The 25,536-nt window shown below is 37.0% G+C and overlaps 1 protein-coding gene across 3 annotated transcripts in view; it reads left to right on the forward strand.

Moving 5' to 3' along the window:
- The window catches only part of FAM221A (family with sequence similarity 221 member A), a 36,483-nt gene extending 11,753 nt beyond the window's left edge, over positions 1 to 24,730 (forward strand). For 2 of the 3 annotated variants that reach the window (XM_036877757.2, XM_036877775.2), the window contains 3 exons: positions 18,401 to 18,508; positions 20,696 to 20,778; positions 24,299 to 24,730. In XM_036877757.2, coding sequence (XP_036733652.1) covers positions 18,401 to 18,508; positions 20,696 to 20,778; positions 24,299 to 24,367 — 260 coding nt within the window. In that variant the 3' untranslated portion in view covers positions 24,368 to 24,730. The remainder of the gene's footprint in view (positions 1 to 18,400; positions 18,509 to 20,695; positions 20,779 to 24,298) is intronic. The other variant, XM_036877766.2, reaches the window with a different exon arrangement.
- The last annotated feature ends 806 nt before the right edge of the window (positions 24,731 to 25,536 follow it).

A 25,536-nucleotide genomic window follows, 5' to 3' on the forward strand; every position in this document is an offset into this window, starting at 1 on the left:
GCACATGGAACATTTTCAAGAATAGATTATATACGAGGCCACAAAAAGAGCCATGGTAAATTCAAAAACATTGAAATTGTACCAACCAGTTTCTCAGACCACAAAGGTCTGAAACTAGAAATAAATTACGCAAAGAAAGCGAAAAATCTACAAACACATGGAGGTTTCACAACATGCTCCTAAATAACCAATGGATCAATGACCAAATAAAAACAGAGATCAAGCAATATATGGAGACAAATGACAACAATAATTCAACACCGGAAAAAAATCTGTGGGACGCAGTGAAGGCCATACTAAGAATTGTATTGCAATACAGGCCTACCTCAGGAAAGAAGAACAATCCCATATTAACAGTCTATACTCACAATTAACAAAACTAGAAAAAGAAGGACAAATGAGACCCAAAATCAGTAGAAGGAGGGACATAATAAGGATTAGAGCATAAATAAATAAAATCAAGAAGAATAAAACAAAAGAAAGAATCAATGAAAGCAAGAGCTGGTTCTTTGAGAAGATAAACAAAATAGATAAACCCTAGCCAGACTTATCAAGAAAAAAGAGAGTCTACACACATAAACAATAAAAAATGAGAATGGAGAAATCACTACGGACACCACAGAATTAGAATTATTAGAGAATACCATGAAAAATTATATGCTAACAAACTGGATTACCTAGAATAAATGGGGAACTTTCTAGAAAAAATACAACCTTTCAAGGCTTACCCATAAAGAAACAGAAAATCTGAACAGGCCAGTTACCAGCAAGGAAATTGAATTTTGGTAATCAAAAACCTACCTAAGAGCACAACTCCTGGACCAGATGGCTTCACCGCTGAATTTTATCAAACATTTAGTGAAGACCTAATTCCCATTCTCCTTAAAGGTCTCCAAAAAGTAGAAGAGGAGGGAATACTTCCAAACCCATTCTTTGAGGACAGCATCACCCTAATACCAAAACCAGGCAAAGACACCCCCAAGAAAGAAAATTATAGACCAGTATCCCTGGTGAACATAGATGCAAAAACACTCAACAAAATATTAGCAAACTGAATCCCAAAATACATCAAAAAGATCATCCATCATGATCAAGTAGGATTTATTCCAGGGATGCAAAGATGGTACAGTCTTATAAAATCCATCAATATCATCCACCACATCAACAAAAAGGACAAAAACCACACCATCATCTCCATAGATGCTGAGAAAGCATTCGACAAAATTCAGCATCCATTCATGATAAAAACTCTCAACAAAATGAGTATAGAGGGCAAGTACCTCCACATAATAAAGGCCATATATGACAAACCCACAGCCAACATCATATTTAAAAGCAAGAAGCTGAAAGCTTTTCCTTTAAGATCAGGAAAAGACAAGGATGCCCAGTCTCTCCACTTTTATTCAACATAGTTCTGGAGGTCCTTGCCATGGCAATCAGACAACAAAACGAGATAAAAGGCATCCAGATAGGCATGGAAGGAGTCAAACTGTCTCTGTTGGCAGATGACATGATATTGTACAGAAAAATCCCTGAAGAATCCACTCCAAAACTACTAGATCTAATATCTGAATTCAGCAAAGTTGCAGGATACAAAATTAGTACACAGAAATCTGTTGCATTCCTTTACACTAATGATGAACTAGCAAAAAGAGAACTCAGGAAAACAATTCCATTCACAATTGCATCAAAAAGAATAAAATACCTTGGAATAAACCTAAAGCAGCAAGTGAAAGACCTATTCTCTGAAAACTACAAGACCTATAAATGGAAACACATCCTGTGCTCATGGATAGGAATAATTAATATTGTCAAAATGGCCATCCTGCCTAAAGCAATCTACAGATTCAATGCAATTCCTGTCAAAATACCAACATCATTCTTCAACAATCTAGAGAAAATAGCTCTAAAATTCATATGGAAGCACAAAGACCCTGAATAGCCTGAGCAATCCTGAGAAGGAAGAATAAAGCTGGGGGGATTACACTCCCTAACTTCAAGCTTCACTACCAAGCCACAGAAATCAAGACAATTTGGTACTGGTACAAGAACAGACCCATAGACCAATGGAACAGAATAGAGAGATATAAACTCAAACATATATGGTCAATTAACATGTGATAAAGGAGCCATGGACATACAGTGGGGAAATGACAGCCTCTTTAACAACTGGTGTTCACAAAACTGGATAGCTACATGCAAGAGAATGAAACTGGATTATTGTTTAACCACATACACAAAAGTAAACTCGAAATAGATCAAAGACCTGAATTTAAGTCATGAAGCCATAAAACTCTTATAAGAAAACTTAGGCAAAAATCTGAATATATACCTGAGCAACTTTTTTCTGAATGCATCTCCTCAAGCAAGGGAAACAAAAGCAAAAATGAACATATGGGACTACATGAAATTAAAATGGTTCTGTGCAGAAAAGGATGCCATCAACAGAACTAAAAGACATCCTACAGTATGGGAGAATATATTTTTAAATGGCATATCTGGCAAGGGGTTAACATCCAAAATATATAAGGAACTCATATGCCTCAACACCTAAAAAGCAAATAACATGATTGAAAAATGGGCAGAGGATATCAACAGACAATTCCCCAAAGAAGAAATTCAGATGGCCAACAAGCACATGAAAAGATGCTCCACTTCACTAATTATCAGGGAAATGCAAATAAAAACCACAATGAGATATCACCTTACAGCAGTTAGGATGGCCTTTATCGAAAAGACTTAAGAACAAGAAATGTTGGTGAGGATGTGGAGAAAGGGGAACCCTCCTACACTGCTGGTGGGAATGGAAGCTAATTCAACCATTGTGGAAAACAATATGGAGGTTCCTCAAAAAACTAAAAGTAGAAATACCTTTTGACCTGGGAATTCCACTCCTTGGAATTTACCCAAAGAATATAATTTCTCAGATTCAAAAAGACATATGCACCCCTGTGTTTATCGCAGCACTATTTACAATAGCCAAGATTTGGAAACAACCTAAGTGTCCATCAGTAGATGAATGGATCAAGAAGAGGTGGTACATATACACAATGGAATACTATTCAGCCATAAGAAAGAAACAAATCCTACCATTTGCAACAACATGGATGAAACTGGAGGATATTATGCTCAATGAAATAAGCCAGGTGGAGAAACACAACTACCAAATGATTTCCCTCGTTTGTGGAGTATAATATCGAAGCAAAACTGAAGGAACAAAACAGCAACAGACTCAGTCTCCAAGAGGGATTCAGCGGTTACCAAAGGGGAGGGATTGGGGAGGGAAGGTGAAGGGGGCTGAGGGGTATTATGATTGGCATACATGGTTTTGCGGGGCATCATGGGGAAGACAGTGTAGCACAGAGAAGGCAAATAGTGACTCTTTGGCATCTTACTATACTGTTGGGCAGTGACTGCAATGGGGTATGGGGGGGACATGATAACATGGATGAATGTAACAACCAAATTGTTTTTTCATGTGAAACCTTCATAGGAATGTATATCAATATCTTAAATACCTTAATAAAAAAACCATAGTGAAGCTTTTCTTTGTTTAGCACCTTATATTCATTTTTTTCTTTCCAGAAAACATTCTCTTATTTTATTTTTATTTTTTTGAAAATGTTTTATTGCCACTATGCAATTTTTGGTCATTATGGAAAATTTAGAGAACACAAGAGAAAATCACTCCTACCTTAATATTTGTACCCTAATTCCAACCCACTCCCCAATGCTTGTAATAGCTGTATAATACTTCTTTTATTTGACTTGATAATACAGTTTACCTGTTATCCTATTGTATGCAATTTTTGTCATAATCACCTCATTTTGGAAACACAGGCTTCTGTATGCATATGCACACGCATGTATATATACCTATGAACATATCTGTAATGTATGCACACATGCATGTCTGTACTTGTATGCATACATAGTTGCTTGTATACATAAATGTTTTAGGTAATAGAAGGAAAAGTTCAATTGGATGTATCTCAAACTATTGAAGGTATGTGAATTCTTCTGAATTGGAATCCCTAATGGAATTAGGGAGAAAAATATGATTCTTATCTAATTTAAATAGTACTGTGTATGTGGATTTTTTTTACAATAAGCATATATTTTAATTACAAAAAATCATATGAATATAAATGATTATTTTCTTTTTATAAAGTAGTCGTACAATATAAGTGAAGTTCCGTATCCCCTTGGATACTTTTCTTTATCCCAAATTCTTCCCCAGAGGGTAATTTGCTGCTATCAATTTTTCTTTTTAACACATTTTTATAGTTTACTTTCCTTCTTTAACTTAGAAAAATTTTGAAAGCATATTATATCAGGACACACAAATTTATTTAATTCTTTTTAACTGCTGCATAGTGTCCCGCACTATTGATATTATCAGTTTATCAAAACCATTACTTTGTTCATGGCTTTTAGATTGGTTTGTTTTTTTGCCTCAACAAACTGTCCTGTCAAAAAATTCCTTGAGACTCGAGGCGGAGCCAACATGGCGGCGTGAGTAGGACAGTGGGAATCTCCTCCCAAAAACATATATACTTTTGAAAATACAACAAACACAACTAGCCCTAAAAGAGAGACCAGAAGACGCAGGACAGTGGCCAGACTGCAGCTACACCAGCGAGAACCCAGCGACTGGTGAAAGGGGTAAGATACAAGCCCCGGCCCGGCGGGACCCGAGCGCCCCTCCCCCCAGCTCCTGGCAGGAGAAGAGCAGGCAGAGCGGGAGGCAGAGGAGCCCAGGACTGCCGAGCACCCAGCCCCAGCCATCCGGGCCAGAGCGCAGACACAGTGCGTGTGCGGGGGGCCCTGGATACTGGGGGAACAGGGAGTAAGACATCTGAGCGGGTGCCAAAGCTGATGCCCCTGTGACAAAGAAAAGCGGGGGCTTTTTGAAAGTCTTAAAGGGACAGGGACTTAACAGCTTGACGGAAACAACCCAGGTCACAGTACAGCAGCTGGAAATTACAGGGAAAACCGGGTGCACTAACCCCCTGGGCAACAGCTCTGAGACCCCTCACGGAGGCAAACAGTCAAGCAGCCCCCCCATCCTTTACCCCACCGGGCGCTGCGAAAGCAGAGAAGCAGCCTGAGACAAATTCCGCCCACAGAAAGGGAAATTTCTCCCTTCCGGCCAGGCAAGACACAAAGACCCACTCTACATGCAATTACCCAACACAAGTCACTAGGGGTCGCAGTTGTCCCAGTAAAGAAAGGCCAGTAGCAAGTGAAAAGTTTGGCCCTCCCAGCTGACAGTCAATAGCACCTGTCAACATGAAAAGGCAAAAAAATATGATCCAGACAAGACTAACCCAGACAGCTTCGGCATCTGCTACATCTTCCCCTGAGAAGGAATCTGGGGAGATAGATTTAGCCAGTCTTCCTGAAAAAGAATTCAAAACAAAAGACATAACCATGCTGATAGACTTGCAGAGAAATATGCAAGAACTAAGGAAGGAGAATTCAGAAATAAAACAAGCTCTGGAAGGACTTCAAAACAGAGTGGACGAGATGCAAGAGACCATTAATGGACTAGAAAACAGAGAACAGGAATGCAGAGAAGCTGATGCAGAGAGAGATAAAAGGATCTCCAGGAATGAAAGAATTTTAAGAGAGCTGAGTGACCAATCGAAAAGGAACAATATAAGAATCATAGGTATTCCAGAAGAAGTAGAGAGAGAAAAGGGGATAGAAAATGTCTTTGAAGAAATAATTGCTGAAAATTTCCCCAAACTAGGGGAAGAAATGGCCTCTCAGACCACAGAGGTACACAGAACTCCCATAACAAGGGATCCAAGGAGGGCAACACCAAGACACATAATAATTAAAATGGCAAAGATCAAAGACAAGGACAAAGTATTACAGGCAGCCAGAGAGAAAAAAAAGGTTACCTACAAAGGAAAACCCATCAGGCTATCATCAGACTTCTCAACAGAAACCCTACAGGCCAGAAGAGAATGGCATGATATACTTAATGCAATGAAACAGAAGGGCCTCGAACCAAGACTACTGTATCCAGCACGAATATCATTAAATATGAAGGAGGGATTAAACAATTCCCAGACAAGCAAAAGTTGAGGGAATTTGCCTCCCACAAACCACCTCTACAGGGCATCCGACAGGGACTGCTCTAGATGGGAGCACTCCTAAAAAGAGCACAGAACAAAACAACCAACATGAAGAAGGGAGGAGGAGGAATAAGAAGGGAGAGAAATAAAGAATCATCAGACTGTGTTTATAATAGCTCAACAAGCGAGTTAAGTTAGACAGTAAGATAGCAAAGAAGCTAACCTAAACCTTTGGTAACCACAAACTTAAAGCCTGCAATGGCAATAAATTCATACCTTTCAATAATCACCCTAAATGTAAATGGACTGAATGCACCAATCAAAATACACAGAGTAATAGAATGGATAAAAAAGCAAGATCCATCCATATGCTGCTTACAAGAGACCCACCTCAAACCCAAAGACGCGCACAGACTTGAAGTCAAGGGATGGAAAAAGATATTTCAAGCAAACAACAGAGAGAAGAAAGCAGGTGTTGCAATTCTGGTATCAGACAAAACAGACTTCAAAATAAAGAAAGTAACAAAAGACAAAGAAGGACATTACATAATGATAAAGGGCTCAGTCCATCAAGAGGATATAACCATTATAAATATATATGCACCCAATACAGGAGCACCAACATACCTGAAACAAATATTAATAGAACTAAAGGAGGAAATAGAATGCAATGCATTCATTCTAGGAGACTTCAACACACCACTCACTCCAAAGGACAGATCCACCAGACAGAAAATAAGTAAGGACACAGAGGCACTGAACAACACACTAGAACAGATGGACCTAATAGACATCTACAGAACTCTACATCTAAAAGCAACAGGATACACATTCTTCTCAAGTGCACATGGAACATTCTCCAGAATAGACCACATACTAGGACACAAAAAGAGCCTCAGTAAATTCCAAAAGATTGAAACCCTACCAACCAACTTTTCAGACCACAAAGGCATTAAACTAGAAATAAACTGTTCAAAGAAAGCAAAAAGGCTCACAAACACATGGAGGCTAAACAACACGCTCCTAAATAATCAATGGATCAATGACCAAATCAAAATGGAGATCCAGCAATATATGGAAACAAATGACAACAACAACACTAAGCCCCAACTTCTGTGGGACACAGCAAAAGCAGTCTTAAGAGGAAAGTATATAGCAATCCAAGCATATTTAAAAAAGGAAGAGCAATCCCAAATGAACGGTCTAATGTCACAACTATCGAAATTGGAAAAAGAAGAACAAATGAGGCCTAAGGTCAGCAGAAGGAGGGACATAATAAAGATCAGAGAAGAAATAAATAAAATTGAGAAGAATAAAACAATAGCAAAAATCAAGGAAACCAAGAGCTGGTTCTTCGAGAAAATAAACAAAATAGATAAGCCTCTAGCCAGACTTATTAAGAGGAAAAGAGAGTCAACACAAATCAACAGTATCAGAAACGAGAAAGGAAAAATCACGACGGACCCCGCAGAAATACAAAGAATTATTAGAGACTACTATGAAAACCTATATGCTAACAAGCTGGGAAACCTAGGAGAAATGGACAACTTCCTAGAAAAATACAACCTTCCAAGACTGACCCAGAAAGAAACAGAAAATCTAAACAGACCAATTACCAGCAACGAAATTGAAGCGGTAATCAAAAAACTACCAAAGAACAAAACCCCCAGGCCAGATGGATTACGTCGGAATTTTATCAGACATACAGGGAAGACATAATACCCATTCTCCTTAAAGTTTTCCAAGAAATAGAAGAGGAGGGGATACTCCCAAACTCATTCTATGAAGCTAACATCACCCTAATACCAAAAACAGGCAAAGACACCACCAAAAAAGAAAACTACAGACCAATATCCCTGTTGAACGTAGACGCAAAAATACTCAATAAAATTTTAGCAAACTGAATTCAAAAATACATCAAAACCATCATACACCATGACCAAGTGGGATTCATCCCAGGGATGCAAGGATGGCACAACATTCGAAAGTCCATCAATATCATCCACCACATCAACAAAAAGAAAGACAAAAACCACATGATCATCTCCATAGATGCTGAAAAAGCATTTGACAAAGTTCAACATCCATTCATGATAAAAACTCTCAGCAAAATGGGAATAGAGGGCAAGTACCTCAACATAATAAAGGCCATCTATGAAAAACACCCAGCCAACATTATATTGAATAGCGAGAAGCTGAAAGCATTTCCGCTGAGATAGGGAACTAGACAGGGATGCCCATTCTCCCCACTGTTATTTAACATAGTACTGGAGGTCCTAGCCACGGCAATCAGACAAAACAAAAAAATACAAGGAATCCAGATTGGCAAAGAAGAAGTCAAACTGTCACTATTTGCAGATGACATGATACTGTACATAAAAAACCCTAAAGACTCCACCCCAGAACTACTAGAACTGATATCGGAATACAGCAAAGTTACAGGATACAAAATCAACACACAGAAATCTGTGGCTTTCCTATATACCAACAATGAACCAACAGAAAGAGAAATCAGGAAAACAACTCCATTCACAATTGCATCAAAAAAAATAAAATACCTAGGAATAAACCTAACCAAAGAAGTGAAAGACTTATATTCTGAAAACTACAAGTCACTCTTAAAAGAAATTAAAGGGGACACTAACAGATGGAAACGCATCCCATGCTCATGGCTAGGAAGAATTAATATCGTCAAAATGGCCATCCTGCCCAAAGCAATATACAGATTTGATGCAATCCCTATGAAACTACCAGCAACATTCTTCAATGAACTGGAACAAATAATTCAAAAATTCATATGGAACCACCAAAGACCCCGAATAGCCAAAGCAATCCTGAGAAAGAAGAATAAAGTAGGGGGGATCTCACTCCCCAACTTCAAGCTCTATTATAAAGCCATAGTAATCAAGACAATTTGGTACTGGCACAAGAACAGAGCCACAGACCAATGGAACATACTAGACAATCCAGACATTAACCCAGACATATATGGTCAATTAATATTTGATAAAGGAGCCAAGGACATACAATGGCGAAATGACAGTCTCTTCAACAGATGGTGCTGGCAAAACTGGACAGCTACATGTAGGAGAATGAAACTGGACCATTGTCTAACCCCATATACAAAAGTAAACTCAAAATGGATCAAAGACCTGAATGTAAGTCACGAAACCATTAAACTCTTGGAAGAAAACATAGGCAAAAACCTCTTAGACATAAACATGAGTGCCCTCTTCTTGAACATATCTCCCCGGGCAAGGAAAACAACAGCAAAAATGAACAAGTGGGACTATATTAAGCTGAAAAGCTTCTGTACAGCAAAAGACACCATCAATAGAACAAAAAGGAACCCTACAGTATGGGAGAATATCTTTGAAAATGACACATCCGATAAAGGCTTGACGTCCAGAATATATAAAGAGCTCACATGCCTCAACAAACAAAAAACAAATAACCCAATTAAAAAATGGGCAAAGGAACTGAACTGACGGTTCTCCAAAAAAGAAATACAGAAGGCCACCAGACACATGAAAAGATGCTCCACATCGCTAATTATCAGAGAAATGCAAATTAAAACTACAATGAGGTATCACCTCACACCAGTAAGGATGGCTGCCATCCAAAAGACAAACAACAACTAATGTTGGCGAGGTTGTGGAGAAAGGGGAACCCTCCTACACTGCTGGTGGGAATGTAAACTTGTTCAACCATTGTGGAAAGCAGTATGGAGGTACATCAAAATGCTCAAAACAGACCTACCATTTGACCCAGGAATTGCACTCCTAGGAATTTACCCTAAGAATGCAGCAATCAAGTATGAGAAAGACCAATGTACCCCTATGTTTATCACAGCACTATTTACAATAGCCAGGAATTGGAAGCAACCTTAATGTCCATCGATAGATGAATGGATAAAGAAGAGGTGGTACATATACACAAGGGAATACTACTCAGCCATAAGAAAAGGGCAAATCCAACCATTTGCAGCAACATGGATGGAGCTGGAGGGTATTATGCTCAGTGAAACAAGCCAAGCAGAGAAAGAGAAATACCAAATGATTTCACTCATCTGTGGAATATAAGAACAAAGGAAAAACTGAAGTAACAAAACAGCAACAGAATCACAGAACTCTAGAATGGACTAACAGGTACCAAAGGGAAAGGGACTGGGGAGGAATGGATGGGTAGGGAGGGATAAGGGGGGGGCAGAAAAAGAGGGGTATTAAGATTAGCATCCATAGCGGGGTGGGAGAAAGGGGAGGGCTGTACAACACAGAGAAGACAAGTAGTGATTCTACAACAGTTTGCTACGCTGATGGATAGTGACTATAAAGGAGTATATAGGGGGGACCTGGTATAGGGGAGAGCCTAGTAAACAAAGTATTCATCATGTAAGTGTAGATTAATGATAAAAAAAAAAAAAAAAAAGCAGTTCCTATGTGGTGACCTCTAATGAGTTCAACACAATGATATAAAGGGCATATAAAAGTGTAGGCAAAGGGTCTGTTTGTGTTTATACAGAGGATCAAAGCCTAATTTGGCTACCCCGAAAATGAACTAAGATACGATATGAAAAAGAACTTCCAACATCAGCACTCTCGGGAAGACTCATGACAGAAGATGATCAGCAAAAAAAAAAAAAACTCCAACAAAGATCCACGCACTGTCACAGGTGTAGATGCACTCATCCCACCAGTTCCTGGACTTGCCATGGGAATGATGAAGGAGATATCTAAGCTGGCCTGTGCATACAGTAAAACAAAAATTGGACTGAATCTATACTGTTGGAACTCAACCAAGAATTAGCAGAAGTGCAAATTGTAGCACTCCAAAATCTTACAACCACAGACTATTTATCGTTAAAAGAACATATGGGATATGAACAGTCCCCAGGAATGGGTTGTTCTAGTTTATCTGAATTCTCTCAGACTGTTTAAGTTCAGTCAGACAATATCCACCATATCATAGATAAGTTTTCACAAATGCCTAAGGTGCCTAACTGGTTTTCTTGGTTTCACTGGAGATGGCTGGTAATTACAGGTATGCTTTGGTTATGTAACTATACTCCTATTATGTTAATGTGTGTGCACAATTTAATTAGTAGTTTAAAACCTATCCATGCTGAAGTTACTCTACAAGAAGATATGTCAAAGAAATAATCAATCTTCCCAGGTTTTCTTCTGCATGCTACTTCTATAGCTTTTCTTCTTCCTACCTAATCACAACCTTTAAATAGATCTTGTGCCACATGTCGAATTTACCGAGTATCATAATTCTTCCAAGTGGTAAAGACACCTCAAGACAAATGCTGGGCATAGAAGCCACAGGGCATAAATATGCAAAGAAGTAAAAAGCTAACCTTTTCAAACAATAAGGCTGCTCTCTCACTTACCAACTTAACATTTCCCTGTATGGCCCCGGAAGATGACTGGTTAGCCAGAGACGGGTAAGATTCCTCAAGGGAGGAACAACCTAAGACAGGCACAGTCGCAGGGGGCCATCTGGTGAGAAAATGGGGAGCAGCAGAGGTGAGGCCTAGAACCTCCCCCCTCATGTTCTGAGAGAAATCTTCTGCATACATGGATGTTTATTGCCCTCGTCTAGCTCGGATTAACACATAGTCTGCAGGCACACACCTGATCATCTACATTTGCTCTCTTACAACACTAAACTCTGTTTTCTACCTTTATCTCGTATCTACCTACCACTTCAGCATTTTATTAAAAATAATAATAATAGAGAAATGTGGTATCCACATATAAATCAAGTTTAAAAATCAAATGAATATTCATATTTGAACTGTGTATAGTTCGTAATGCATGAACAAACCCGAAAGCTTCTGTGATGACTGCCCTTGCACTGTTCACCATGTAACTTATTCACTATGTAAGCATTTGTACTCCATGTAAGAATTTGTTCGTTATGCATCAGAAGATTGGAGACTGACGAAAATTAGGCTTGGGGTGGATTAGTGATTGTGCATTGAGTATTGACCCCCCTATACAGAAATTTATTGTGGTTAACAACTATTTGATCAATAAATATGAGAGGTGCCCTCACAAAATATATATATATATATAAACACACTTCCAATTGTAAAATAAATAAGTAACCGGGATGTAATGTATAGCATAATGAATATAGTCAAAATATTGTAACAACTTGGTATGGTGATACCTGGTACCTAGAATTATCATGTATATAAATGTTGAATCACTGTGTTGTACACCTGAAACTAATGTAATGCAATACTGTTGTCAACTACCCTTCAATAAAAAAAAAAAAAAGAACGCAGCACTCAAGTTTGAAAAAGACAGATGCACCCCTATGTTTATTGCAGCACTATTCACAATAGCCAAGAATTGGAAGCAACCTAAGTGTCCATCAGTAGATGAATGGATAAAGAAGATGTGGTACATATATACAATGGAACATTACTCAGCCATAAGAAGAAAACAAATCCTACCATTTGCAACAACATGGATGGAGCTGGAGGGTATTATGCTCAGTGAAATAAGCCAGGCGGAGAAAGACAAGTACCAAATGATTTCAGTCATCTGTGGAGTATAAGAACGGAGGAAAAACTGAAGGAACAAAACAGCAGGAGAATCACAGAACCCAAGATGGACTAACAGCAGTTCCTGTGTGGTGATCTCCAGTAAGTTCTTCACAATGAACAAAGGGCATATGAAAGTGTGGTCAAAGGGTTTGTTTGTGTTTATACAGAGGATCAAAGCCTAATTTGGCTACCCAGAAAACGAATTAAGATACAATATGAAGAAGAACTTCCAACATCAGCACTCTCTGGAAGAGTCATTCCAGAAGATGATCATCAAAAAACTTCAACAAATATCCTGGCGCTGTTGCAGTTGTAGCTGCATTCATCCCACCGGTTCCTGGACTTGCCATGGGAATGAGGAAGGAGATATCTAAGCTGGCCTGTGCATACAGTAAAACAACAAATTTGACTGGATCTATACTGTCGGAACTCAACCAAGAATTAGGAGAAGTGCAAGTTGCAGTGCTCCAAAATCTTGTGACTACAGACTATCTACTGTTAAAAGAACATGTGAGATGTGAACAGTTCCCAGGAATGTGTTGTTTTAATTTGTCTGATTTTTCTCAAACTATTCAAATTCAGTTAGACAATATCCATCATATCATTGATAAGTTTTCACAAATGCCTTGGGTGCCTAACTGGTTTTCTTGGTTTTACTGGATATGGCTGGTAATTGTAGGTCTGCTTTGGTTATGTAGCTGTATTCCTATCATGTTAATGTGTGTGTGCAATTTAATTAGTAGTTTGTTAAAACCTATCCATGCTGAAGTTACTCTACAAGAAGATATGTCAAAGAAATAATCAATCTTTCCATGTTTTCTTCTGCCTGCTACTTCTATAGCTTTTCTTCTTTCTTCCTAATTACAACCCTTAAGTAGAATTCGTGCCTCATAACGAAATTACCGTGTATCATAATTCTTCCAAATGGTAAAGATACCTCAAGACAAATGCTGGGCATAAAAGCCACAGGGCATAAATCTGCAAAGAAGTAAAAATCTAACCTTTTCAAACAATAAGGCTTCTCTCTCACTTACCAACTTTACATTTCCCTGTATGGCCCCGGAAGATGACTGGTTAGCCAGAGACGGGTAAGATTCCTCAAGGGAGGAACAACCTAAGACAGGCACAGTTGCAGGGGGGCCATCAGGTGAGAAATTGGGGATCAACAGAGGGGAGGCTTAGAACCTCACCCCCCGTTTTGAGAGAAATCTTCTGCATCCGTGGATGTTTTATTGCCCTTGTCTAGCTTGGATTAATACTTAGTCTACAGGCACACACCTGATCATCTACATTTGCCGTCTTACAGCACTAAACTATGTTTTCTACCTTTATCTTGCATCTACCTACCACTTCAGCATTTTATTTAAAAAAAATAGTAATAATAATAATAATAATAATAAGGGAGAAATTTGGGATTCACATATAAATCAAGTATAAAAATCAAACGAATATTCACATTTGACCTAATTGTGTATAGTTCATAATGCGTGATCAAAACCGAAAGTTTCTGTGATGACTGCCCTTGCACTGTTCACCGTGTAAGAACTTATTCACTATGTAAGAATTTGTTCACCATGAAAGAACTTGTTCATTATGCTTCAGAAGATTGGAGACTGTTGAGAATTAGGCTTGGGGTTGATTAATGATTGTGCATTGAGTCCCCTATACAGAATTTTATTGTTGTTAACAACCATTTGATCAATAAATATGAGAGATGCCCTCTCAAAAAAAAAAAAAAAAAAGAAAAAAAAATTCCTTGAGCTTGCTACCTCATACACTGTGTGAATTTGACTCTGTGGTAGATACAGAGTAGAATTGTTGGGTTGAAGTATGTACACATACTTCAAATTTTAGTAAATTTTGTCAAACTGCCCTCCAAAAACGCTGTACTTGTTTATACTTCTAATGGGTATTTAACTTACCTATTTCCTCACATTTGTGCTTATCATGGATATCATTAAACTTAATATTTTGCCAGTCTGACATGTAAAAATGTTAGTGTTTCAGTTTGATTTCCTTTATTATTAATGAGGTGAGTCTTCTCATACATATTTGCCATTTTACTTTCTGAATTGTCTTCATATACTTTGTTCATTTTTGTGTTTTTATCTTTTCTCATTGAGTTATAAGAAGTCTTCATATATATTCTGTATGCTGATGCTTTATGATTTTGCAGATATTTAGGTATTTTCTTCCATTCTGTCATTTAGCTCTATCTTTTTTTTCTTACAGTTTTTATTTTAGAAGCAGACCTTTCCTACTCCAACTTTGTAAAATGTGTTTTCCCTTATTTTACTTTAATACTTAATTATTTTGTTTTTTTGTTTAGCTTTCTTGTATATCTGGGATTTATTTCTTGAAAGTGTAATGTGTGTAAAACTTCAGTTTTTGTCCAAATTCATGGCAAGTTGTTTAAACACCATTCTTTCCCAAATAATTAGAAACTTTGCCTTTGTCATATGCATTCATACTCTCTCTTTTGGGCCATTGGCCTGTTTGTCTATTGTGTGCCAATTTTTTAATTATTATTTTCATAGTATGTTTTGATATTTGGTATGGTAAATTCCTCCTGTTTTTTTTTTTTTCAAGATTGCCTTGATATATCTGTGCATTTTCTCTTCTAGGTAATTTTACAACTAGCTTTTAAATTCCATAAATAAATCCCTTTTTAATTTTCACTGGTGCATGATTGAATTAGGCTCATGCAACAGTTATAGAAAACCCAATTACCAGTGGCAAAAAATAATGATGTTATTGATGTTTGCAGCTTTGACTGCCAGGGGTTGTTCCAACCTCTTTACATCTATTACCTCATTTAATTCTCACAATAACTTTGAGTTAGGGGCCATTATTAATCCTAATTTACAGATGAGAGAATTCAGCACAGAGAAGTAAAACTTCTTTTTCTGTGTTATTCAGCCAGTAAGTGGTAGGGTTGAATTCAACCCAGGAAATGTTCTGGACTCATTAACCTACCTCATTATCTATTTCTGTGCAACTACCAAATTTTAAGTATGATAGCTTTATAATAAGTTAACATTGATGGCTTTATTTTATTACTTAAGAATTTTCCTGACCTGTTCCTACCTTTTACTTTTTTTAGAATTTTGGAAACATAATTTTTGAAAACATTCTATTGTTACAAAAACATTCTATTATTTCAGTGATGTCACATTGAATGTATAGATTAATGTAAGAATTGATATTTTAAAAATATTGAGTCTCTTCATTTATTTGTCTTCTGTAGCTAATGGAGTTCTGAAGTTATCTTCATAAAAGTCCTGCGCAGTTCTCAATTTTATTTCTAGGTATTTCATCTTTTTTTTATAGCCATCATACATGGATTTTTTTATTCCTTTATATTTTCTAGTTGATTATTGTTTGTTCATGAAAAAACAAATGTTTTTTAAACTGTTTTGTCACCAGTCACTGTTACCTAGAGTTTTAAATAAGTGTTCAGTTAATTTGGCACCTTCCTTTCTAATCTTGTTACTCTTCTTACTCTTGTCTTTAAAAATCACTGGCATTTAAAAACAGTGCTAAGTAATAGTGGTAGCAATTGGCATCTTTGCCTTTTTGTGACTTCCGGTATTTCATTACTTAAGTATTTTTTAAAAATCAAAGTATCATTGATATACAATCTTATGATGGTTTGACAAAAACAACACTTTGGTTTCAACATTCAACCACATTATCAAGTCCTTACCCCCTCTATTACGGTCACTGTCTATCAGCATAGTAAGATGCTATAGAGTCATTGTCTTCTCCGTGCTTTACTGCCTTCTCCATGACCTACCTATATTGTGATAGCGAATTATAGTGCCCCTTAATGCCCTTCCCACTCCCTCTCCCCCCCCCTCTCCAGCCCCTCCCTTTTGATAATTGCTAGTAGCTTCTTGGTGTCTGTGAGTCTGCTGCTGTTTTATTCCTTCAGTTTTGCTTTTTTTTTTTTAATACTCCACAAATGAGTGAAATCATTTGGTATTTGTCTTTCTCCTCCTGGCTGCTTTTAGTGAGCATAATACCCTCTAGATCCATCCATGTTGTCACAAATGGTAGGATTTGTTTTCCTTTTATGGCTGAATAATATTCTATTGTGTATATGTACCACGTCTTCTTTGTCCATTCATCTACTAATGGACACTTGGGTTGCTTCCATATCTTAGCTATTGTAAATAGTGCAGTGATAAACATAGGGGTTCGTATGTCTTTTTGAATCAGGGATCTTGTTTTCTTCCAGTAAATTCCTAGGAGTGGAATTTCTGGGTCAAATGGTATTTCTATTTTTAGTTTTTTGAGGGCCTTCATATTGCTTTCCACAATGGTTGAACTAATTGACATTTGCACCAACAGTGTAGGAGGGTTCCCCTTTCTCTGCATCCTCACCAGCATTTGTTCTTTCTTGTCTTTTGAATGTTGGCCATCCTAACTGGTGTGAGGTGATATCTCATTGTGGTTTTAATTAACATTTCGCTGATGATTAGTGATGTGGAGCATTTAAATATCTTTATAATAAAAGCAATAAACCCTCCCCCTTCTGGATCCTGGGAGAAGATGGAGTGAAGAAAGGTGAAAGTGAGGAGAGGAAACATATTTTTGTCTTTACTTCCAGTGTTGGGGATCCTGGGGCAGAGCAGGTCTGCTCTATTAGCCACATAAAGTCCTGGACAGAGATGACCCCTTGCTGGAATGTGGTTCCTTTGTGAGGCAGAAGAAGTCCGTAGTTTTTAGCTCTTAGGTGTGCTTGAAAGGCAGCTGAGCTGTGAGGCAGTGGCCTGACATGGCATCTTGTCATAGCAAGGGGCAAGAGTAACCTCAGTGCAGAGCTAGAGGGGATCTGTTGAGCTCTGGGGATTCAGTAGAGGAAGTGGCAGGCAATGAGGGGTGTGGATGTCTAGTGAGAGCAGGTGTGAGGCTACCAGGTCCCACCAAGTTGAGAGACTAAATTACAACTAAACTCCATCCTTGAGCATTTGAGATCTGTAGTACATGTACAACCAAGGACCTGACTGGGCCTGAGCTCCTTCTCTTATATTCCCACAGCCACATGATAGATGAGGTGGGAAAGGGGGCAGCCCGAGTCTGAAAGGCAGCAGTTGTCCCACACTATGTTGTTAAAAGGACTAACCGTTAAAACCAAATAGGACTAAAAGTTTATTTCCTTTCCTTTACCCAGGGTATGGGGATAGGGATGTGGGGGAGGTGGGAGTTTGTGTAGAAGACAGAGCCACCTGTACATTGTCTCTGCAGCTTCCTTCCTTTTGGTCCAGAAGTCAATGAATTTAGCATTTGGTCTTTGTAGTTTGTGGTTTGGGGTTGTGGATGTTTCTTCATTTCATTAAATTAGTTTTCTTTATTTTTCCAACTTTGTTTTAAGATGGTTTCCCAGAGAGAAATAAAGAAAAAATACACCTATTCTGCTCTCTTCAACTAGTGGTTCTTCATCATAAATGTCTTGCTTTTGGTAGTGTTTCGTAACCATGTTAAGATTTTGTACTTCTCTGCTGACATACAATTACATTTGTGAATATTGTTTGTGTGTGTATGAAAAAGATCTCTGAGAAATACAAAAATACTTTTTACCCATTTGCCTTAATATGGCAGATAAAAATCTAAATAAAATTTTCCTTTTTACAGAAAATATTTTTTTCTGATAATTCGGCTGAGGTTCCAATTTACTTCACATTTGAAAGAACTTCTTTGTATCTTAAGAAATAGAGATTCAATTTTTATTCTTCATATATTTTGTTCTCAGGTGTCCCATCAGTTGAGTTTTTAGACTCTCCAGTTACGGCTGTGGACCACCCATTTCTAAAAGCATTTCAAGCATCATCGAGTTCTTCTCCAGAAACACTAACAGATGGTAATAAAATTAAATTGAGAAATATTTTAGGTGTAGTAAGTAAAAGTATAGACTGATTAATTTTCTAGATCTCTTTCTTTTTTCCAGTGTTACCATAATTTGATTATCACTTTCTTTTTTATTGGCCAGGCATTGAGAAAAAGCAAGAAGCTTCATTTTTTTATTGGGAAAAACGGCTAACTCTGAGAATTAGGAAGATTCTGATAACACAGTGATACCGTTTTAAAACCTGATTCTAGTACATGATATTGCCTTGAGGTCTGAATAAGAGAGCCCCCTAGTGGGCTAATTGCTTTCATCCTTCAGGCTCTCCCAAGTGATCCAGTCATAGCTACAGGTTTGCAAGGTTTTATCGTTTGTAAGTTACACATGAAGATGAATAGGATTCATTTCTAAGCACTACTATTCTAGTTACTTTATTGAAAACAAGAATAAAAATATTAAAGAAGGAATTTTTATGATTTATTTGATATTTAATGTTTAAAAATATTTTAAAATGAGAATTTTCTCTGATTTATTTGTATTTTCATATGACCATTCCATGTACTCTTTCTCTGCAAGCTATTTTAAAACAGTTTGTATAGGTAACCATAAATGTTGTGTTGTGCTTACAAAAACAATACACAGTGAAATGATGATAAAATGTAGATTGAAGTAAGACATTGGAACCAAGAAAAAGGACACAACTGTGTCAACTTTCAAGACTGAAGTAATTGCTGCATTAAGCTTCAGTTTTAACTGAGTATAGTGACAGTCAAGGCACAAAGGAAGGTGGGATTAAATACTAGGAGGAATGTATACTCAGGGCTAATGAAAGTTACATCAATGCTGGATTTTAAAGATGTCTGGCTAGGTAGTGACTGTCAGTGATGCAGTGGCCCAAGGTCCTTAAAACCATGTTTTCAGCAAATGCAGCATATGTGATTGTTTATTTCTGATAGCTACCTTTGATGAAAGTGTAATATACCAGTTTATCAGACAAATGGTAACATACCATTAAAATGCAGCTCAGTGAAGGTGATTTTGCAAGAGCTCAGTCAGCAAAATCCAATGAGAAACCCAGAGTTTTCAGACAAATGGATAGATAGCGCATATTCTAAGCAACTTTTCTTAGCCAGGCTTTTGTTAGTTGCAGTGTGGCTGTACTCTGTGGTGACTGGAGTAATATGACTTTTTTGTTGCTGATTGAGGATGAATTCATATGCTTTAAAAACTAGAACAGGTGTTCAGGTTGATAATTCTATTTTAGACATGAAGGGACCCAACCAAGGCATTCACCTGAAATGAAGGTGGACTTGCCCATGAGACTAGGCTCTCTGTGTACCTACAAAAAAAACCAGACTTTCCTTCTTGAGGCAATTTTAAATTCCTTTAATCACAAACTAGTACTTGATTAGTTTAAAAAAGTAAACATCATGGAAAATGGTTAAAATTATTTTACTTTTGACAAATTTCAAGGCAGGTAGTATCATCACTTGTGGTTGCCTACACAAACTGTCATAGCCTGCTTGGGTGGTTATAACAAAACACCATAGACTGGGTAGCTTATAAGCAACAGAAAGTTCTCACAGTTAATGGAGCTGGAAGTCCAAGATCAGGTGCCAGCATAGTTGTGTTTTGATGAAGGCCTTCTTCCTGATTCATTAGCTGTTGCCTTCTCATTGTGCTCTCACATGGTAGAAGGGCTGAGGAATCTCTGTGAAGTCTCTTTTGTAAGAACACTAATCACATTCACGAGGGCTCCTCTTTCTCAAAAGTCCCACCTCCTAAGACCATCACATTGGACATTAGGATTCCAACATATTAATTTTGGGGAGATACAAATACTCAGATTATACGCTGAACCTTCTATAGTTAGTTCTGTTCATGCATTTCTAGTGTAGCTATAAGATGTAAAATGTAGCTGAACAAAGGTAAGTGTGCTCTTATATGAAATAGCCATATGGCATTATTTAATATGAATATTTGGAGAATGTTTGCCAGTGAAAACTACTTTTGTCTTACACTCTTTGCTTTCTAAAAGAGACTTAGGTAGTAGGATCAATGATCCATTTAGATAATTTCTGGTTTGAAAAATAAATTATCACTGGGTTTATTTAAATCACTGGGTAGGAGTAAAGTTTTCTTTATTTCAGGAGAATTTATAATTACATACATATATTACTTAGAATTTTTTTTCCTTATTAGTAGGTACAAGTAGTCAAGTTTCTTCCTTAAGGAGACCTGAAGAGGATGATATGGCTTTCTTTGAAAGACGATACCAGGAAAGGGTAAGTGTGTGGGGAAAATCTGTGTACAATAAGCATTTGCTTATAACAAAGACATTGGAACATTAATATTATTGATTTGGATCATCATTAAAGATAATTTATAAAGTCTTATATAGCCAGAGTTAGGCTTTGAGGCTTATTTAGAACAATTCAGAGAAATAGGACTAATAAATAATATATATAACACATTGGTTAATATGCAGAGATCATAAAGATCAACTGTACAAATAAAACTGTCTAATAAATATGAATCATCAGCAGATCTGTAAATTGTATCTTGAATTCTTAATATGTAGTATTTCTTCTTAGTGGCTTCTAGATATATCCAGACTCAAGTTAAAATTACTCAGTATCCTTTAAGAAACAGAACACTAAACATAAAGGCATTTCTACAATATCCATGACTCAACAACTACAGCATTACTGTGTTCCCAGCTTTCAGTAATGATAATTTTCATCAGTTCTCCACCACACTGTAAACTTCTTTGGAGATAAGCATAGAATTTTCTTCTTTGTATTTTTCCCAGAACTAAATACAGTGCCTTGTATGTAGTTAAGTTTTCAATAAATATTTATGGAAAATTGAAAAAAAATGCACAGATATAAGTGATATTTGCTTTCACACACCATCTACTTACACATTTGATATGTCTCATGACAGTGTTCATATTTGAAAGTTTAGCTTTGCTTTTGTTTATCACCAGATAAAAGGATGTTGACTTATTATGAGGAATGGGATCCAGCCATTTAGTATATTCCCCAAAATACTTTACTTAGGGCTTATTTTAGAGTTACTTTGTGGCCATTTATTATTTCTCCAAGTAGGTAACAAGTGCCATGAAAGTAAAGACATTCTTGTCACATTTTGTATGTCCTCTGCAACTCTTAGACAAGAACTTATGGAGTAACTGAAAGTGTGGAAAAGAAGACCATTAAATAAATTCCCCATCAGTAGCAGAGGAAGTGAGTAGGGGACAAAGAGATTAGCTTAGTTTTCCTGATGAAGAATTTCGAAGTAGAAGGGGAGAGTCCTGGGTATGATTTAAGGCAGAATTAGAAAGTAGAATTTTCTGCAGTGATAAAAATATTTTATATCTGTATTGGAGCCATTCATCATATGTGACTCTGTAAGTCTAAATTTAAATAAATTAAAATCAAAAATTTGTTTCCTCAGTTACAGTAGCCACGTTTCAAATGTTCAGTAGCCACATGTGGCTAATGGCTACCTTACTGGACAACACAGAAATCTCTAGTCTAAGGGAGAGATATGATGGTGGTAGAATATCAGGGAAGGAGATAAAATGGTCAGAGTGAGGAAAAAAAGGCTATTTTTGCAACAGCGTCAACAAAGATAGATTTATAATCAAGTTGATCTCTGTTCTTGGAACATACACGTTCACAGCTGAACTTAAGGTTTTCCTCATAGGCTTTGTGATCTTATTTATACTTTTAGGATTCCTTCCTTACTTCCTCCAGAAGCCTGGGTAGTGTTGACTGCCTTGAAAACATGCCAATGGTATTTACTTCTGGAAAGATAATGGAGAAGTTCTTCTCTGTGAATGTTTTTAAGGATATAGCTGACCCATCCAGACTGCTTCTTATAAATAGATGGAGAATTTATGGATTTATGAGATGTAGTCTATAACACTCCAGACTGTGAGATTTATGGATTTATGCGATAAGGCTTATAAAGTCTCTAGCCTGTGTGATTATTGGAGCATAAAGCTAAGAAGCTCAAACCTAAACAACTTCCTCTGAGCTGACATGTACCATACCCGTTGTTAGCCTTTTACTCCAAAAAACCAAGACACACATCACTGAGGGAATAGGGATGATCAGCACCTGAATCCGATGGGTTTAGGCCCCCTTCAGAAAGCAACACTAAGTCTGTGTCTTGTTTTGCTTGTATCCTTTGCTAATTGTTAATACCATTTGATGTGGGCAAGAATCTGATTAGTATGAGTCACCTTTGATAACAGAAGCCTTTGTGGTGACATAGTTTACCAACTACTTACACATACTATTAGAGAGTTGCCTTTTTGCTTCTTTTATAAATCAGGTAAAATTATTTCCTTCCACTGTGGAGGACCTTTGGTTTCTTTTCCCCAAGAAAGGAGAATTTTATTAAGAAAACAATTACCAAAGGTCAGCTAGGTGCAAGGCACTGTGTTAGTGCCAGGAAATTGAAAAAAACAAGAGGAGTATCTTTGCTCTTTAGACACTAGACTAAGTGGAAGTATTTGCTAAGTCCTATTTCAAATGAGCAAGCACTGCTTTGGCTTTGTTTGTTTAGCATCTTTGCTCTCTTTTGATGTTACAAATCTAACACTTGGCTCTAAGTGAGAGGGGAAAAGTGACTACCATTTGTTGAGTGCTTGTTAAGTACCTAGGTCTTTCTATATATGATCTTATTTACACCTTTAGAACCCTGAGGAGTATCTATTACTATGATCTTTTTTGACAAATGAGAAAACTGTTGGTTAAATAACTTGCCTCAAATGTTTGACAGATGATAGAAGGAGGATTCAGATACTTCCCTGACTCCAAAGCCTGTAATCTTTGCCTTAACATAATGTGTTCGTGGGGGTCCTTCAGATGACCTGTTGACTGGTATAGTGTGTAAGAGTAATATGAGTGGATGATTTCTGGATGAGATTCTTAGCAGACTCTAAATGGAGGTAGAGAGAAAAAAAGGGGAAGAGAAAGGTGAGATTCATTAAATTTTATTATTGGGAAGTTATTTTCAGTTTGATGAGATTGAGTAGATTGGTTTTACTGGGTCCCTTTTGCTTTCTTGATACTATTCCTGTCACCTTAAAAGGTAGGAGGCCCTGCCTCTATCTCCCATGCCCCATATTTTCTCTCCCCTTCTCTTGCAGGGTAAGGCAGTGGTGCTGTCTCAGGGAATCTGTGTATGAGTGTGAGTGGTAGTAAGTAAGAGGCTAGAGGGCTTTGTGTTCTCTGGGTTCTTTTTTTCCCCATGGAAATGGTTTATATGTTTCTAAAAGGTCATAAGGCCACTTTTTAGGGTATGCAAGCTTCTTCTTTTCTTTAGTTACAATGAAGGACAGACTTCAGGAAGGTAACTGTAGAAATGTAGAAACTAAAAGTAAGAAAACGAATCCTTAAAGCAGTCCATGTTCTGGAGATAATCCAGTGTATTTTCTAACCCTATAGGGAATGTGCATAAGCTGGATGTAAGTTTAGGCATTTAAGCTTTAAAAAAAATTTTTTTTAGTGGCAATTAAAATTACTTATTCATTTTCTCCAAAGCAATATTCATTGTACAATTTTAATGAAAATGCTTTGGTAAAGTTGAAATCAAACCATATTTAAAAAATGCAATTAGGTCCCTTCAACCATCAGATTTTGGCTTTAACATTTAGCAGCTTAAAAACTGCTAAATAACTGTGAAATGGCTGTGATAAATAAGATATGAATCCAAATGAGGTATGTATAACCTTTTTTTCTTTAGAATGTTTTACAAATTATTATATCAACAAATATTTTAAATTTACAGACAAAAATTGAAAAGGCTGCTAAGCAGAAAGGAAAAGCACTATTGCCATCAAGTACAAAACCTTCATAAAGACTATCGGGGAAATTAAAGCCATCATCCAAATATCATTTTTGTGTTTATTTAAATATAATAAAGTTTATTTTTCTCCCAAATTATTTACTTCTTTTACTGTGTAAAGTTTCTTTTTATGTTTATTTACATAAGTGAAAATACCTTATATTACTTTTATCAAAATTCATGATTTCCTACTTTGCATGTACTTTTTATCTCCTAACAAATGAAATTTTTTTCATATTAGTCAAAACCTGAAAGTGGAGTAAATATACTATTAGTCTATCATAATTTAACTTTCTCAGGCTACTTATTGAGGGTTTTGAACAAATATATTTTGTTTCATTCAAAATAGTAGGTTAAAATCCATTGGTTTTTATTTTCAAACTTTGTAACGTTGATTTATATTTGTAAGTAAAAAGCTGTATTTCAAAATTATATAATTTTCTACTGGTGTCCACTGATTTTTAAGTTGTTGTGTTAACTATGCATTATATATAACTGTATTGACACATCTGGTATGCTACTTCAAATTCTCTTGGCCCTCTTTCTCCAATATGAGATTGATAGGAGAGAGTGGCATGGTAACACTTACTCATGATCAGACTTAATGCCCTGGCAAGGATTTCTGGAGTTGGTCCTAACACACTGCTAGGATTGCTTATGAAAGATGTGGAAATTCTGGAAGTTATTTGGCATAGTATGGAGGAAGAGGTCAGAAAGCTCAGAGAAGTGGCAGTGTTAGAAGATATTTGTTGTTTGAGACTGGAAAAGCTACCATTTGACTGTTTTCCTTTGGAAGACTCAGATGACACTTGTCAATAACTAGGCAATAAGAAATGTAATGGTGAAGGGTGTACTGGCAACTTTTTTGAGAAGCTTGGCATTGGCTGGCCTCTACAGGCTATAATTGATGGTGGAAGATGCTGCCATGAAATTGGGCTCTTGATATTAGTGTAGATGATAGGATGCAGAAATGTTGAAGGTCAAGTTTTGGAACTTGTCAGAAACCCAAAGGACATAATTAATGGGTACCAAGGCATGAATCTGGGAAGAATGTTAAGATCATGATGTTCCAAGGGGTAAAACAGAAGGATAACTGATTAGGATGTTATTTGACTCGTATAACCACTTGTATAAACACTGGGTTCCTCACCCAATTTCCAGATCTAAGGCAGTTCATATCT

This window comes from Manis pentadactyla, chromosome 7, assembly GCF_030020395.1.
Source record: "Manis pentadactyla isolate mManPen7 chromosome 7, mManPen7.hap1, whole genome shotgun sequence".
NCBI classification, from domain to species: Eukaryota; Metazoa; Chordata; class Mammalia; order Pholidota; family Manidae; genus Manis; species Manis pentadactyla.